General features: G+C 40.4%; 1 protein-coding gene across 1 annotated transcript in view; it reads right to left on the reverse strand.

Moving 5' to 3' along the window:
* LOC127374649 (complexin-2) overlaps positions 1–15,944 on the reverse strand; it is a 50,796-nt gene that overhangs the window by 13,851 nt on the left and 21,001 nt on the right. The window contains exon 2 of the mRNA XM_051420217.1: positions 5,597–5,762. Coding sequence (XP_051276177.1) covers positions 5,597–5,627 — 31 coding nt within the window. The 5' untranslated portion in view covers positions 5,628–5,762. The remainder of the gene's footprint in view (positions 1–5,596; positions 5,763–15,944) is intronic.

Below are 15,944 nucleotides of genomic sequence, written 5' to 3' on the forward strand. Positions count from 1 at the left end.
TATTGCTCACTCATATAAAGTCCGGTAGAGTTGGAAAGGACTAAATTAATTGTCTTTGTGAAGTCCCTTGACATTTTTGCCAATTCAAATTAACCTTGATCTTTGCCGGTTTAAAATGTAGCTTTGAGCAAGAGTACACGAGAGAGAAAATATGCTCAGATGTATTTAACATGTAAAAAAGTCTCCGCAGGGCTGCCTCACTAGTCTCCTCAATTTGCTTCTTGTCTGTCAGAACCTCTGTCTGGTTTATCTGAGCAGAAAGTTGGTCAAGATGAGGACAATGCCATTTAGACTGTAGTGGCACCAAATTTAAATACGGAAATGGCAAAAATGTCTCAGTTCAAAACTCCAAATGACCTCGTTCACTATTGTTTTAGCTGGTTGGATCATTTAAGACTGTTGTTTACCATGTTTGCTGGCCAAAATTGTATTACTTAATTAATCATCACTGTTCTAGAGGAATCCTGTCAGGACCTGAAGTTGGACAAATGACCATGAATGTTTAGACTAAATTTCATTGCAATCCATTTAATAGTTTTTGAGGTTTTTGAGACTACAGTGTTGGAAGATTCCTAAAGTCACTTGCTTAGCAAAAATAGAATACAGTTCAGTTTTGATGTTTGTAGAATAACGTGTTGCACTATAATTGGTGTCTCCACAGCGTGGTTAACGGTCCACGGATCCACCTCGCTGTCCTGGGCTGATTAATCTAACACAACGTGGAAACTCTGATAAATCCGATTTCTAATTAAACAACCAGTGAATACAATCTGTGGCCTGCGGCTGAAATCTATACCTCAGTCTGTACCAATGAAATGTTCAAGAGGTGTCCAACATCTAATGACATTAGTGGGCCTAGCCTGAGTGTGTGTGTGTGTGTGTGTGTGTGTGTGTGTGTGTGTGTGTGTGTGTGTGTCAGGCTTAATTAGATAAAAGTTTGAGTGCAGCTAAATTGGACAGAGTGGATGGCTTTGTGTGTGTGTGTGTGTGTGTGTGTGTGTGTGTGTGTGTGTGTGTGTGTGTGTGTGTGTGCTGTGTGTGTCTGTGTGCACATTTATCCTGGTATACCAATATGTGCTGTGTTCTTGTTTGTGTTTGTGTGTCAAAGTGAAATTAGACTGTGTTCATTTGTGCTGAGAAAGAATACAAAACATAGTCAGTCACTGAATGTGATCCAACACCAACAGAAAACGTTGATGAAGAAGATTTTGATAAATCCCAATCAGGTTTTAGTGTTTTTCCCCAAACTGAGAATATGTATATCTTTTGGTGTTTCATTAAGATTCATTTTTCAAAATCAATTTTCCAGGAATCCATGACTAACAATGGAAAATAGGCTTTCCAAGCAGGTCATTGATAGTCAGGAAAATGAGAGAATTGAATGTGCTCAATATGTGCACAGACACTAAATGACAAAAAGGCTTTAATCATCAGCTACTCTGGACGCTTAAACACATTGCAATCCCTATCCCTCTTAGTGCCTCCATTTATGAACATATTGAGCATATTAAATTCTGCATAACCCCTCTGTTATTTCTGAGTAAAATGAATACCCCAAGATATATTATATAGGCCTATATAACACCAAAAACATAAAAAAATCCAGTATAAAAATACGTTTTTGCCTCTCAGGCTACACACAGGCTGGACCAGTTTTATACATTACATCACAAAAAACCTACTCTGCCCTCATCTGCATGTTTTGGGCAACAGTCCTTACTTATAAAAAGCACAATTACCAATTTCATCATTGTGTGTTGTTTTCTTCTAAATGCAGAAAATGGTATTCATTCGTGGTCATTTTTATCTGGTTAAGAAGCCCTGACTTCTTTCTGTTCCAACTCTGTCTAGCAGACCTCCGCCCTTGCCGGTGGATGAGAGCGGGGCCACTCACAATATGGCTTTATCTTACGCTGTAAATCTTCGATGTAAATTTTGAGGAATACAGTAATGAACTGCGGTTTTATTTACTGTAACTGTAAAGTACATCTGGAGTGACAAGTCTTACAGTGTCATCATGTTACATTTTAAAGTTTAATATCTTTTATTTTACAAATTTCCTACACATTTACAGGATACATGAAATGTATTAAAATAACTACCCTTGTTCTAATTATAGGGAAAATAAGGGCAGTGCTAAATGGGTGCATTTCCAATTGATTAATTCCAATTGATTACTGATTTCTGATATAGTAATAGCAACTTGTTGATACAATTCCTCTGGAGCTTTCAATCATAACACATGATCTTCCTCAGCACATGTTATCATGGACTTATAGACGATAGATGTTTAACTTCCCATATTGCAGAGTTCTTTTCCTCGTCTCATCTGCTGACGAAAATCCAGTGAAATGATCGAAAGCTTCAGGACAGCGACTAACTGGACCTTGTGGTGGGATTGCTTTTCCCGCTGTAGTACCAAGGTCAAGACTGAACCTTGAACGTCAACATTTACTTGGATACAAAGAGGTTTTTGTTCAGGGAAGCCCCTTTTTTACCCTTTAATTAATATCCAAAAAAGAAAACAAAAATCAATTTGGTTGGACCACTCTGGGGCCACTCAAGTCATCTCTATGCATGAGAAGCACTGCTGGGTTGTTGTTGTGTGATTGATGTCCTGACACACCCACCACCTTTCATAACACAGCGCTCCCATTGGCTGTGGTACACTTCATCTCGAAAGGGTCTTGTTTCACCCCCGGGACTAAAGCCACGACTGAAACCTCATCTGTGTGAGTGTGTTTGTGTGTATATATTCATGGATGTCCAGCTGCGCCCCAATGAAATAAATGCCAGTCTGTTCCAGGAGAAAAGGTCACGGCACTAGACAGCACCTCTACAGGAGGTAAATTACAACACTTCAATCTGGGATGGATGGACAGAGGGGGGAATGGGTGGATGGAGGGGTAAACTGGTTTGCTCTGCTGAAAATTAATGGGGGATACGGGATTAAGGGATGCAAGAAGAAAAATTCTAACAACCCAATCTGCAGAGCTCACGGCAGGAAGGACAAAAGGATGGATGGAAGTAGCGGGAACTGAAGGGAGAAAGATGGAGGAGAGTAAATTGCAAAAAGCCTGTGGGAGAGAATGGATGAGTGAATTGGAAAAGAAAGAGGGATTAAAAGATGGAGACCTGGGAAATTGCTCTAACCCAGGCCTACACCCAGCTCAGAGGACGGGAAAGAGAAAGGATGGATAGATAGATAAGGATGATGTTCAGACTGAACATGATCCAAATTTATTGCCCTTTTATTTGTGAGTACAGTTGTGTTGCCAGACCCGGACCTGACAGGTGTTCTGGCCATTTCGTTGCACAAAGCCCTGCACTTGCATTTGGATTTGATTATTTTCAAATGTAATGTAAAAAGAAAATTCTCTTTCTGTCCCTGACTGTGCCAGTCATTGGCATCCATGCGTGTCAAGTGTTATGAGTAGATAACAAATGCCCTGTGGGAAAAGGTAAAGAGATACAGCGTAGTCAGTGTGTTGGCCAGCTAGCGCTCAGAAATGGATGATATAAAGCAAAAATGCAGCTTCTCAGTTCAGTTTTATTCGTACTGGGTCTTAAAGGACCAGTGTGTAGGATTCATTTGAATACAGATCGGCCTTTCTCGACTGTAGAAGAAACTACCCCAATCTAGAGCCAGTGTTGGGTTTGGTGGTTCAACATGGCGGACTCCGTAGACAAGGACCTCCTCCTTCATTAGATACTAACGGCTCACTTTAAGGTAACAAAAAACACATTTATACACTAATGAAAACATACCTATGAATATTATATTCCATTTCTGCCAATAGAGCCTCCAAAATGTTACACACTGGACTTATAAAGATGCACATACCGGCTGGGTTCAAGTCTTAGTTTTTGCTACGTCAGCTGTAGCAAGCTGATATAATACTGTGACTGACTGTTACGAGACCAGTTACTAATGTTTTTTTCTTCTACACCGTCTACTCTGTACATTCACAAAGTCCATTCATGTTGCAAGAAGCACAAATGTGTTGCTCAGACAATTTCCACCCATTTGCACTGCACAGAGGGAATCTGCATCTATTCACATCTATTAGAGCCACTTTATTTTTATGTGTTGCTACCTGCCTTAATTCTACATGCATAAATTGGCCATATATGATACATCCCGAGGATAGCTAGACCTGATCCAACATAAACAGATTGAAATAGAAGGGGAACAGCAACACCGAGACCCAATTAGTGTGAATATAATTTGGCCCCAGCCCGACTTGGGTCTGACATTACAATAGAACAGTCAGAAGCAAGCTATGAAGCAGCAATAAGAAAGATTGAAGAAATTAGGTAAATGAGAAGGAAATTTAACAGCGAGAAGGATTTAGGTAAGTAAAAAGAGCAAGGGAATAAAGTATGGAAGAACTGATTGAATGAAAACTGAGCAGAAGAAATGAGAAAGGGGGATTGTGAGATGGATAAAAGAGGGAAAGAGTAGAAATAAAAGAGTGATGGGGATGAGAGAGCGTTGGGAGGAAGGAGGGAGGTAGAAAGAGAGACCGCGCTGGCTGAGCTATAAAGGAATAAATCTCATTTCATTGGCTGGTGGTCACTGAGCTGATGAAACTAGATGAGAGGGTTGATTTAAGGAGACATTGACCTCTGGCCCCTGGGGGGCCCTCACTTGCAAGAACATTCACACAGCCTTTTTTATGTTACTCTTACTGAGTGAGTCCAACCTCAGCCAATGTACAAGTCACCTGGGGTAGAAATGAAAACCAGGGGCACAACACAACTGTCAGATCACCTTATCCTGATGGTTATTCATTCCTATTATTATTAGTTAAAACGTAAGTACTTTATTAATGTAGATCAACATGAATAAGAACTAGTTTTAGAAATAAATGTTGACAGTTTTGCCCATTTCGAAGGCCACATAAAATTCTAAATTTGTCAATTATGCATTTAAATTCTTATAGTAAAATAATACACCTACTGATTGGTGACATAGTTACCATCATGGTGGCCCTGAAAACCATTTGTTTCAAACAGTTGCTTCTACGAGTGATAGGGTCCTGCCTGGACACCTGAACTTTGACCACAGAAACTACTTGGTTAGGTCTGGGTTTGGTTTCACGTGGAACATGAACAGTGTCTCCTGGAGAAAAGTCCTGTGTGTGTTTGTACATGTTAGCATGCTTTTGCAAATTAGTTTTTCAGGTACCTGATCATAAACCAAAGCATTGCACAAATGTTCATTTTGACCTGCTGATGGCACTAGATGAAAAATCTGTTTAGCCACTTTACTCAAAATCACAAATATCAACCTCATAGTGGTGCATGAGGACAAGTCAGGGATCATCAAAGTCATTCAGATTCATTCTGTGATGAATTTTATGGCAAATCATCCAACAGTTAAGCAGTTTAATGGCCGTTGATCTCCCTGGCTCGAGTGACAACATGTTTTATATTTGCAAGCCAGTTTTTCTGATGTCATTTTCAATGGGACCAACGGGAGAACACAGGGTTACTGGGCCAAAGCTTCTTCAACTGACTTTTGTTCCCACATCTCTGTGACATAGTAAATTGCCACACAGGTTAAGGGTAATATGAACAGCTGACTACTTACCACCTAAAGCTTGTTTCATTACAAAATCCATGATTCCTGCTGATTCGTTGTAGTTGTTCTTCTCAAAAGCAAAGAGAGCTGAGCATGTAGCCACCAAGCCTGGGATCTCTGGATGTCTCGATCCTTCTCACTTTCCCTTTCAGTCTTCAGTGACTCTCGTCTGGACCTGAGGGAGAAGAAATGAGAAATGATTAACCAAACAACCCCCTGGCATTAAATACATATTAAGACATATTAATTGAAAAGCTTTCATCTCCAGTACATTGGTAGAGATGCTAAATACATCGATGGATCTCCAATCTGCCAAGTATTGGACAGCGCGAAACAGCAGATCACACTAATGTTACAACAGATAATTGGATCTTCTTAACACTCTCCAAACCTGTGTGACAGGAATCCCATTCTGGAAAGCACACAAATCAATACTGAAGCCATTTGCTCCAAGTCACTTATCTCAACTCAATACCAATGGATCAGTCATCTTCTATTGCTGACTGGTCATAAATATTTCACGGGAAATTAAAAGATGGGGTTGTTTTCTGTTTAAGTCCATCATACTCATATATGACACACCCAGGTTGAGAATCATCTTATGTCTGCACTAAATAGATAGATAGATAGATAGATAGATAGATAGATAGATAGATAGATAGATAGATAGATAGATAGATAGATAGATAGATAGATACTTTATTCATCCCCAAGGGGAAATTCACAGTTTCCAGCAGTATCCACAAACTGATAATAATAATAATAATAATAATAATAATAATAATAATAATAATAATAATAATAACAACAACAACAACAACAACAACAAGAGGAGGTCAATTTAGAAGAACTAATAGAATAAAGTAGAATAAATAGCTAAATAACGAGCATGGGGCTAGTGTCCTAAGGTGCATGGTCAGATCCAGTGCTTGAATGGCCTAAGGTGCATAAGTAGTGTCAGTCAGTGGTCACATAATGCAGAGTGCACTGCGTCAGGTGGTATAGTTAACTAAAGGGCAGACATATTGGAGTTTAGAGTTTTCCTCCCCTGGGTAGAGATGAAGAGCCTGATGGCGTGAGGGAGGAACGATCTCCTCAGTCATGCTCCTGTGTATAAAAATACACACCTATGTAAAGGAAATAACAAAATCCATATTTTCTCGTTAAAATCAATAGAACTGTGACAATCTACTGTCTCAGTTACTTCCTGCATTTCCTCTGTAGCTGCTAATACAAACTCTGGTTTCTGGTGCTCTCTGATGGCCATGTATGTAGTTTTGGGAACGACCATGTGTTTCATTCTGTGAGTCATTGGCAACCAACTCATTCATCCGTTAAGGTATGAGGACGTGTTGGATATATACAGTCTGCCAGCAGCTGTTGGGAAATGAACAGTCATTTAAAAACCCATTGTATGCAAGGGGAAAGTGGATTCAGGCACACGCTCACTCAAGTTGCATGTGTGTCTGTAGCCGCAGTGTCAAATATGTTAAGCAGTGACATACAGTTGTGAATATAGTTGGCCATTAGGGGAACTGGAGCTGGAACTGAGCCTGGCTGCTCATTGGCTTATGTGGAATAAGATGCCCTGTTGTTATTGTGTCCCTGCATACTCTCACTCTTGCCCCTGTATCAATTTGATAAACTGTTCTTCTGCACCAGTGTCGACCAAGATGAAATCCTCCACATTTATTGCACCTGGCGAACCAGAACACCATTTCCATTTTGAAGCAGATCCCTCCTGCTCCGCTCGCCGAGCGCCCGGTGTCATTTCGCTACGCCAATATTTGCCGGAGCTGAATAGAGCCGGGATGAGATGGGATGGGACGGCAGATTGAGCTGCACAGCTTATTCTGGGAGGCAACAGGGGAGACGGGGCCGAGCGGGACGACAATCCATTTGTAACTGTGACCGAGCGCTTGAGGGGGTGAAGGGCCTCATTTCCATACACACACACGCACAATGAGGACACACACACACACACACACACACACACACACATAGTATTTCATTAACAGGAACGCAAATGTACGATGGTACGCAATATGAGGAAGACAAATGTCACACCCTTCAGCTTGTGTGAGGAGAGCTGTGTATGCATACAAAACAATAGGTGTATTCAAATGTGTGATTGTGTAGAACTGAAAGAATGGAATAATGATGAATTATTTGAGAGATTAAATCATTACTAAACTAATGTAATATAACATGTCACCATCCTTAAGACTTTGGATTGTGATCAGGCCATCATCACAGTATATATCACAATAAATACGTTGCGAGGTAAATCCACATTTTAAGGAAAATAAAGAACTTTATTTTATAATTTATAAACAAATAAATAAAGTCCAATACAAGCAAAACTCAGTGGTGGTTGGTGACAATGACAGCAATGTAAATTAATATTTTGGTCAAACAGTTCCTAAAAGTATGGAAAAAAAACTATAACAAAAATTAAATAATTAAACATGGCTGTTAAAAGTTTACAGATTTACATTTCTCGTCTGTTCTGATGGATCAACAAGTAGCTTGCAGTTTGAATGTGTATTAATGTACACTGAATATATCTATATCTATATATATATATATATAGATATAGATATATATAGGCCTATATTGTTATTACCTTGATTTTCACATTTAAGTACATTGCTTTATTTGTTATGAGCCTTGTAAACTGCTTCCTACACGCAGTCAGAGGCCACAATCATCCACGGTCCAGCTGTTATACTCATTGTATGCCACATTGTATGCCGTGTTCTTCCTTTTAACACTTCACGCAGCTGAATGAGAACAAAAAAGGATTTTATAACCTTTGTATAACAGAAGAAGTATAGTAAGAAAAGAGGAGTCAGACTGTGGCTTCGTTTGGAGTTTTGATTGTGTTCTGTCTTACATCAATAGATCACAGTACAGTAGGCAGGCGATATATATTATACGGTGTGTGTGTGTGTGTGTGTGTGTGTGCGTATGTGTGTGTGTGGCCTCTGGTGTTTGTGGTCTGGCAGCAGAACATTTCTCTTATCGATACAGAAACAGACTCAAGGACTCGCTAATGGAATAAAAGGAAAGATGCTGCTGTCAGACAAGGACATCTGGAAGAAAAGGACACACACACACACACACACACACACACTTGTGTATTGAGGGCATTCAGTTGTGAACCTTGACACTGAAGTCATAATCCGTGAAAATAAATGGTCTGCGATCAGTGAGTCTCGGTTTTGCTTCCAGTTGGATTGAGATCTGTGAATGTGTTCCTTTTTAAAATGTGGTTTTAATAGTAGAAAATACAGAAGATATCACGTGTTTCTGCCCCCTTTTCCACCATCTTTTCAACCTTTCTCTAACCCCGCTTTCTATCTTTCTGCCTCATTAGACTCTCTCTCTTTATCACTGGTTTCTGTTTTTGTCTGTCTGTGTTATCTCTCTCCCTCTCTGCCACTCATCATTATTTCACTTGTTTGCGTTCTTCCTCTCTCTTTTTATTGCCGGTTTCTTTCCCTCTTAGTCTCCATTTCCAGCAACACATGCACTAAACACACACTCCATATCCCTCATCCTCATCTCTTTATGATCTAACCCGTCCCTTTTTCTCTGGTGCAGACATGTACAGTCAACACACAGCGTACTACGCCCAGGTACATAGAGCTGCAACGATTAGTCCATTAATCAATTAGTTGTCAAATATTACTGCCAACTATACCTTAAGAATCGATTGATTGTTTTGAGTCGTGTTTTTATCATTGACAAATTAAACTGGAGAATCCATCTCGCCACACTTCAAGCTATGCGCTTGTTTCCAGACCACAGTGGTTTAGACCGATCAGCGTCCTTTGAGGAACTACTGGCAGCTACGGGCGTGGTTTAACTTCAACTTAAAGAAATGTGTGACATATTTAAATTGGTGCAACGCAAACAGCCTCCACTGGTACTCCTTCCCCTCACCCTCTACCTGCACACTGAAACCTCTCCAACACGACAGAACCGGGTTGACACAATCTTAGAAAACCCGTCATGTGAGAAAGACTGGAACAATTCATCATGGCGTTATCGTGTGAAACGGAGGAGCGCCACTCTGCCTGCCTCCATTTACATCCTCATCAGAAACCAGAGGCCTGAACGGCGGCTCGTTATGTAAGAGCTTATCAGTGGGCGTTTGGCGATGGACTGGAAGCTGAAGCAGCTCTCCACGCAGCATACTGAACTTCTCCATTGTGGTGATAGTGGAGTCGAGTTTGAAGCCTTACATAACCCTCCCTTACACACAGGGCCAAATATACCATACAATCACTGACGACAGCACCCAAGGGCATTCCCCGCACCCGCCCTCCCCTCATCACTCATCCCCCAGCACCCAACCATTTTCCTTCCATCCTCCACCACCCTTTCTTCTTCTTCTTCTTCTTCTTCTTCTTCTGCTCCTTCTTTTTTTTAATTTCATAATCCAGGCGCTGGCAGCGGTGCGTGACGTGGGATAATGTTATCAGGGCCGGGCAGGACGGCTCGCTGATCCTATCCAGTTAATTGGAAGTTGTTTCTGAGTTTCACGGCCGGAGACGGCGATGGGAGCGGCTCGGGAAGGCGAACATGAGTCTGTCAACGTAACGTGTTTGCAACAGGCGAGGGGGAACGTGTTAGAGGGAGAGAAAGAAAGAAAAAAGGGGGAGAAAAGCTTTAAATATGTGAGGTTTCAGTTCAGAGATGACAGGTCCATTACAGGAGTTACAACCAGCATGGAGACACACACATACTGGATCCCTATTGCCTGTTGATGGTGAACTATCAACATATTGCCCTTGCCATGCAAAAACTCATTACTCCAGTTTTGCAGATTTTCATTTTTAGCTTTATAGAACAAGGCTGACCATAACTACGTAACTGTAGTTTTTAGCAAATTCTCCTCAAACAGGAGGCGATACTGTATTCACTGGGGACTATTTTCAGTTGTGGATTAATCCACATTTGGTGCTCTAGGGAGTAGGACAGTGTATGTGAGATTGAGTTAAAATAAACTACAGTGTGTGTGTGTGTGTGTGTGTGTGTGTGTGTGTGTGTTCTTAGTAATGAAGGAACATGTCAGTGCAACAGTGTGGTTCACTGATGTGCTTTCAGTAGGTTTTTCGGACAACAACAGAAATCTATGGCACAGAGATTGTGGGACGAGGGGGTTGTAATCTGCACCGCAAGATGTTTCTAAATCCTACAAAGTGACAGACTCTCTTAAAGCAGTAGTTTAACATTTTGGGAAATCTGCTTATTTTCTTTCTTGCCAAGAGTTAGATGAGAACTCATATCTGTCCAGCCAGTTAGCTTAGCTTAACATAAAGACTAAAAACAGAAACTGAAGATAACAAAATTCACATACCAGTGCCTTTAAAGCTCTCTAACTGACATGTATCTCATTTTCTTTAATCTGTACAAAAACCCCTGACAGCTTCATATGTATCATACAAAGTGGTACAGTACACAAACTTGAGTACGCCTGCCTACGTACAAAAGAGCACTATCAATGCAATTCAATTCATACAGATGCATAAAGAGCAACTGTTTTATAAAATTGGCTCTCTCATGTAGGACTCATAGCATTCGCTTGTTAGCCAGGAGACGTCCAGTCAGCAGGAATCTAAATATATAGGAAAATGTATGCAGAGCACGTTTGAATCATACAACTCAAGTTCCAAGAGTCTGTCTCAAGTACAGGAATGTAAAACTGTACAGTAAACATTCAACCGTCAATATTTCATTCATCGCTTCAGAAACCGCTGTGGAGATACGAGATTCCAACCCCTCAAAGTGTTCTTTGTTCCTACATTAACAGTTGTAGTGGTTGCAACAGTCCCACATCCTGCATCTCTGCTGCATTAGTGATGTAATGCAATGTTCTCATCGCTGCTTGACCATCCACATGTATCTGTCTCTGCATCCAGTGGTCAGCCCTGAACTGAAGCACATTACAAGTCAACCTGAGAAACCTCGTCCAGGTTTAGGTCCCTGCACCCCCCCCACAAAGATCAGAATGAAGCTTCACAAAACAGAAACTCAACATTTAACAAGCCTTTGTTAGAGAACGCATTACTTTGGAGAATCATTCGCACGACATAAATCACAGGTGAAATGCTCCTGTCCCCTTTAACCAGTTTCAAGGGCAGATGTTAAAAAGCAAAAGTCATTTGTAATGGTCACACACACACACACACACACACACACACACACACACACACACACACACACTGCCCCTAGGTAGCCTTTCACCCTATGTTTGATGAGCTGAGCCTTGGGGACACTCGGATGGACCTGAATGGGAAAATCAATACAGAGATCTGGACGAATGGATCCCTGACAGGAGCTGCTTTCACACGAGGTTAGCACGACTCCACCAGGACACTCAGTCTTCTTCTGTCTACTGTGGTTCATGAGACTGTATGCAGTCTACAACAATTACAACATCTCGACCATAAAGGCCATTTTTATACTGATAAAAAATAACTTACTGTTAACATTTAATGTGATTTTTATTTATTTGAAACTATTTAAATGTTTTATTATTTTTGTTTTGTGTTGTTTAGTCAGTTTCACTTTTTAGGAAGCCAATATTGTGATACAATATTATGATGATTCATCTGCGACGACACAGCGATTTCCAACATGTATTCACTTCATGAAAGCTGTTCAGTTTGCTGTTCAGAAATCCCAACATCTGATCTTTTGGGCATCTCGCATCAGATATTTCCAAGGACGGGATCACGTGACAATACTTATATCATGCGTTTTATCAGCATAATGCTTATATTTATTTATGTATTCATATTTTCTTATGTGATAACAACCAAAAACATTAAGTATAGAGAGACTGAAACTCAAACTAGAGCCAAAAAGCATCGACAAACGTTGGCGTGTTTTTACCATTTTGCTGTAATTGCCATTCATTTTAAGTACACGTACGAACAAATCTTTAAAAATGAATCTTTAAACTGAACAGACTGTACTGAATCATCACAGTCACTGACTGAATCAGGAGCGTTTATTCCTCACTGGTGACTGAGAGAAATATTTCAGTTTCACAGTACGATACCTCCTCATTAAAAGCTTATTAAAAGACAGCCAAAGCTACAACAACCACAATCTGGTAATGAACCAACTGCGTTTTAATTTCAAATGAAGGCGTTTGAAAAATGATGAAAAAGTGAACAAACTACCTTGAGAGAGAGTCTTTGAACTGAACTGAACATGGTTTAAGGCTACTTTGTGGAGATTGTAATGTGATTAGAATCTTTTAAATTATTCTGATTACAAAAGTTTTGTAGAAGTATCTGACGACTTGGGAATGAATCCCGGGTCGGATCTATTTATTTTAATTTTATTTCCAGTTTGATATGCTACCACTGGGGGGCAACAATGTTGATACATATCTAGGCTATGGTAAAGTGGCTTTAAATACGGTCATCACTACCAGAATGTCACGAAAGTCAACTTAAGATGATGGTGACTTCACTTCAGCTTAAATTTGCTTCATCTATAATAAAGTCCTCAACAATACAACATAGAAACCTGATGTGTGAGGGCGAGTCACTGCAATCTGAACTGTTTTAAATTCAAATCTTCCAGCAAAATCTCTAAGTACCAATCAACAAGCTTCCTCTTAGTCATGTGACAATTTGCTTTGTTGTTGCAATTGAACGGTGTAAAACAGAATGAGTCAAAGTACATAGATACAGAGCGAACAACAAACATAAAACACTGCAGAAAATAACCACACATAACCTTCGTGTTCCCAAAAAAGTCAACCAAAGACAGAAAAGACCTTTTGGAGACGTTGGTGAATGAATTAATGATGAGCCGCTAACGCCGGCCGGGTCCCCGCTCTCAGACCCTGCCAGGCAGCGACTTCACCGCCCGGCGACATTATTTATTCATGTGACTTCGCAGTGATAAATTATTTCCTCAGCACAGACTGGAAGGCAGCAGAGGGATACATGGCTCCATTTAATTTTTCTTCTTTAAAAGTCGCCGACCGGCCTGGGATGTTAAAGGAGCGTCTGTGAAATGATGTTACGCTGAGGAAGCTAATTTTAACTTGCATATTTTATATTTTAATAAAACTTAATGTGGTTTATTATAGAACTGACTTCCTGCAGGTTAGACATTATGACAGATTAAACATTACACCATTTCTTCACATGCCATTCTATTTCTGCTTTGGGTCTGTTCAGTACTTGGTTGAAATGAGTAATTGCTACGAACAGCTCCTTTTGTACCTAAATTACATAGTCGATTATCTGACATGCTCATTTGTGGAGATCCTTTTTTTTCTTTGCCTGCTTGTTTGTCGGGTCATTTGTTTATTTCTCTCACTTTTTGTTGTGCCCTTTGGCGTTCTGTTGATTCGGTAATACATCTGTTTTCGCTCTGGACGTGTGGAGGTGGGAGTTGTCTTGGGGGTTTGCAGGGGTGGTGGATGCTTGCGTTTGCTTGCAGACAAATAAAAAAGACATTGGTCGAGAAAATAACCCTGATTCTATTAATAATATATGTGTATGTTTTCAGCTACCGTTATGTAATGTTGATAAAGACTTTATAATGCCATTTTTCAGGTTAAAACTGGATGTTAAAGATGCTTTGTGAAGCCATGAATGGAAGCTCGTTTTAGCTTGGGAACAATGAAGAAATGAGAGTTATTGGCAAGGCTATCATGATTGAGGTTAGCAAGAATTAACCAGAATGCATAACTACATCTACTGGGAAAGAAAAGAAAAACAGGTAACTGAGCAAACGTATCAGTCAATTACATTTCACTCTTTACTCTTTTGTTTCATGCTGCATTTAGGTGCCACAGTAAAGACAGGAGATGCAAGCCTCCTCGAACTATATACAGTATTAGATTGTATAGGTTGATTTAAAGGACTGATTTCTTTCTCTGCTCTGACTCTGAGCTTAAAAGGTCACAGACTGAACTAGAGTGCTGATTTAATAAGAAACAGGTTCCATGTAACATTTCAAACTGCAAATAACAGCAGTTCATGTCTTACTCTCTCACAGCAACACTGTTCCTGCAGGACAGAAACACAACAATCCAACTATCAAACAATGTGAAGGTAATAAAAACAGAATTTATTTTTAATCTACTTTAATCTGCATAACTGAACCTGATTAAGGTCATTGCAAAATGTATTTCGGACACATTATTAGACGGCAGTACTGTAATCAAAGAGTTTTATCTAAATCTGCTCTGCGGTGTAGTTGTAAGAAGAACATCCTGAAGCACTGTCCAAGCCAGAAAAACACTGGAGGTTTCCTCAAAGGATCAGTGTGTAGGGTTTAGTGGCATCTAGCAGTGTAGTTTCAGATTGCAACTAACTGAACACTGCTGCCGTCTGTATTTGATGACCTGGGAATGTTTGGTTGTTGGTTAAGGGCTGCAACATCGGCCTCTCCTCCTGGTGACAATCGTAGATAAAAACATCTCATTCTAAGGTAACAAAATGATTCCTATGAATATTATATTCCCTTTCTGCCAATAGATCCTCCTGAATGTTACACACTGGGCCTTTACATTAGCTACCAGGTCATGTCACAGGACATAAAATCTTAGCCAACCACCCGCATCTCTGTCCCGCGGTTGTTAGCGGGTGTCAAAGCGTGCCGCCCCATCAATAATCCCAGAGTTGTTTAACCAACGACAATAACAGAAATCCATCCCGTCGAAGTATTCAGCGGCAGGTTTGATTATCGATTGTCACTGTGTGTAAAGTCTGCAGGTTTCTACTCGTATGAATGGATCTGTTCCTGTTTATTCACGCTCTGGGTTGTATTCCTCTCTCCATCTGTTTCTGTCACTCTTCCTCCGCTTTGTTTCACACTACCAACCTCTTTTTCCTCCTCTATTGTTTGAGTCTCTCTCTCTAGAGTCTCGTTCTCTTTTCTTCACGTCCGCTCGGCCCTCCATGGCCTTGCCCCTGCATACATTTCTTACATCCTTATTCCACCTCTAGGCCACTGAGATCATCAGACCAAGGTCTCTTATCCGTACCCTGAACCCTCCGCAAATCAAAGGGCGGTATTTTTGCCGTAAGGGCCCCATCTCTCTGAACTGCCCCCACCTCTGCTAGAACAGCTGAGTCTGTAAACAGCTTCGAAAAACTCATCTTTACGGACTTGCCTTCCCTGCAATGGGGCTGTAATTCATTTTTATCTACCTGGTACATATATGTGTATGTTTTGCATGTATTTTCTGTATTTGTATCACATGCAGCACTTTGTAACTTTATTTTAAAAGTTGATATACATATCTTAGTATTGTATGATGCTTTTACGACTCAATAACCAAAATGAAGCAGATTTGATGGGAGTTTCTGGT

This window comes from Dicentrarchus labrax, unplaced genomic scaffold (assembly GCF_905237075.1).
Source record: "Dicentrarchus labrax unplaced genomic scaffold, dlabrax2021, whole genome shotgun sequence".
Taxonomy (NCBI): Eukaryota; Metazoa; Chordata; class Actinopteri; family Moronidae; genus Dicentrarchus; species Dicentrarchus labrax.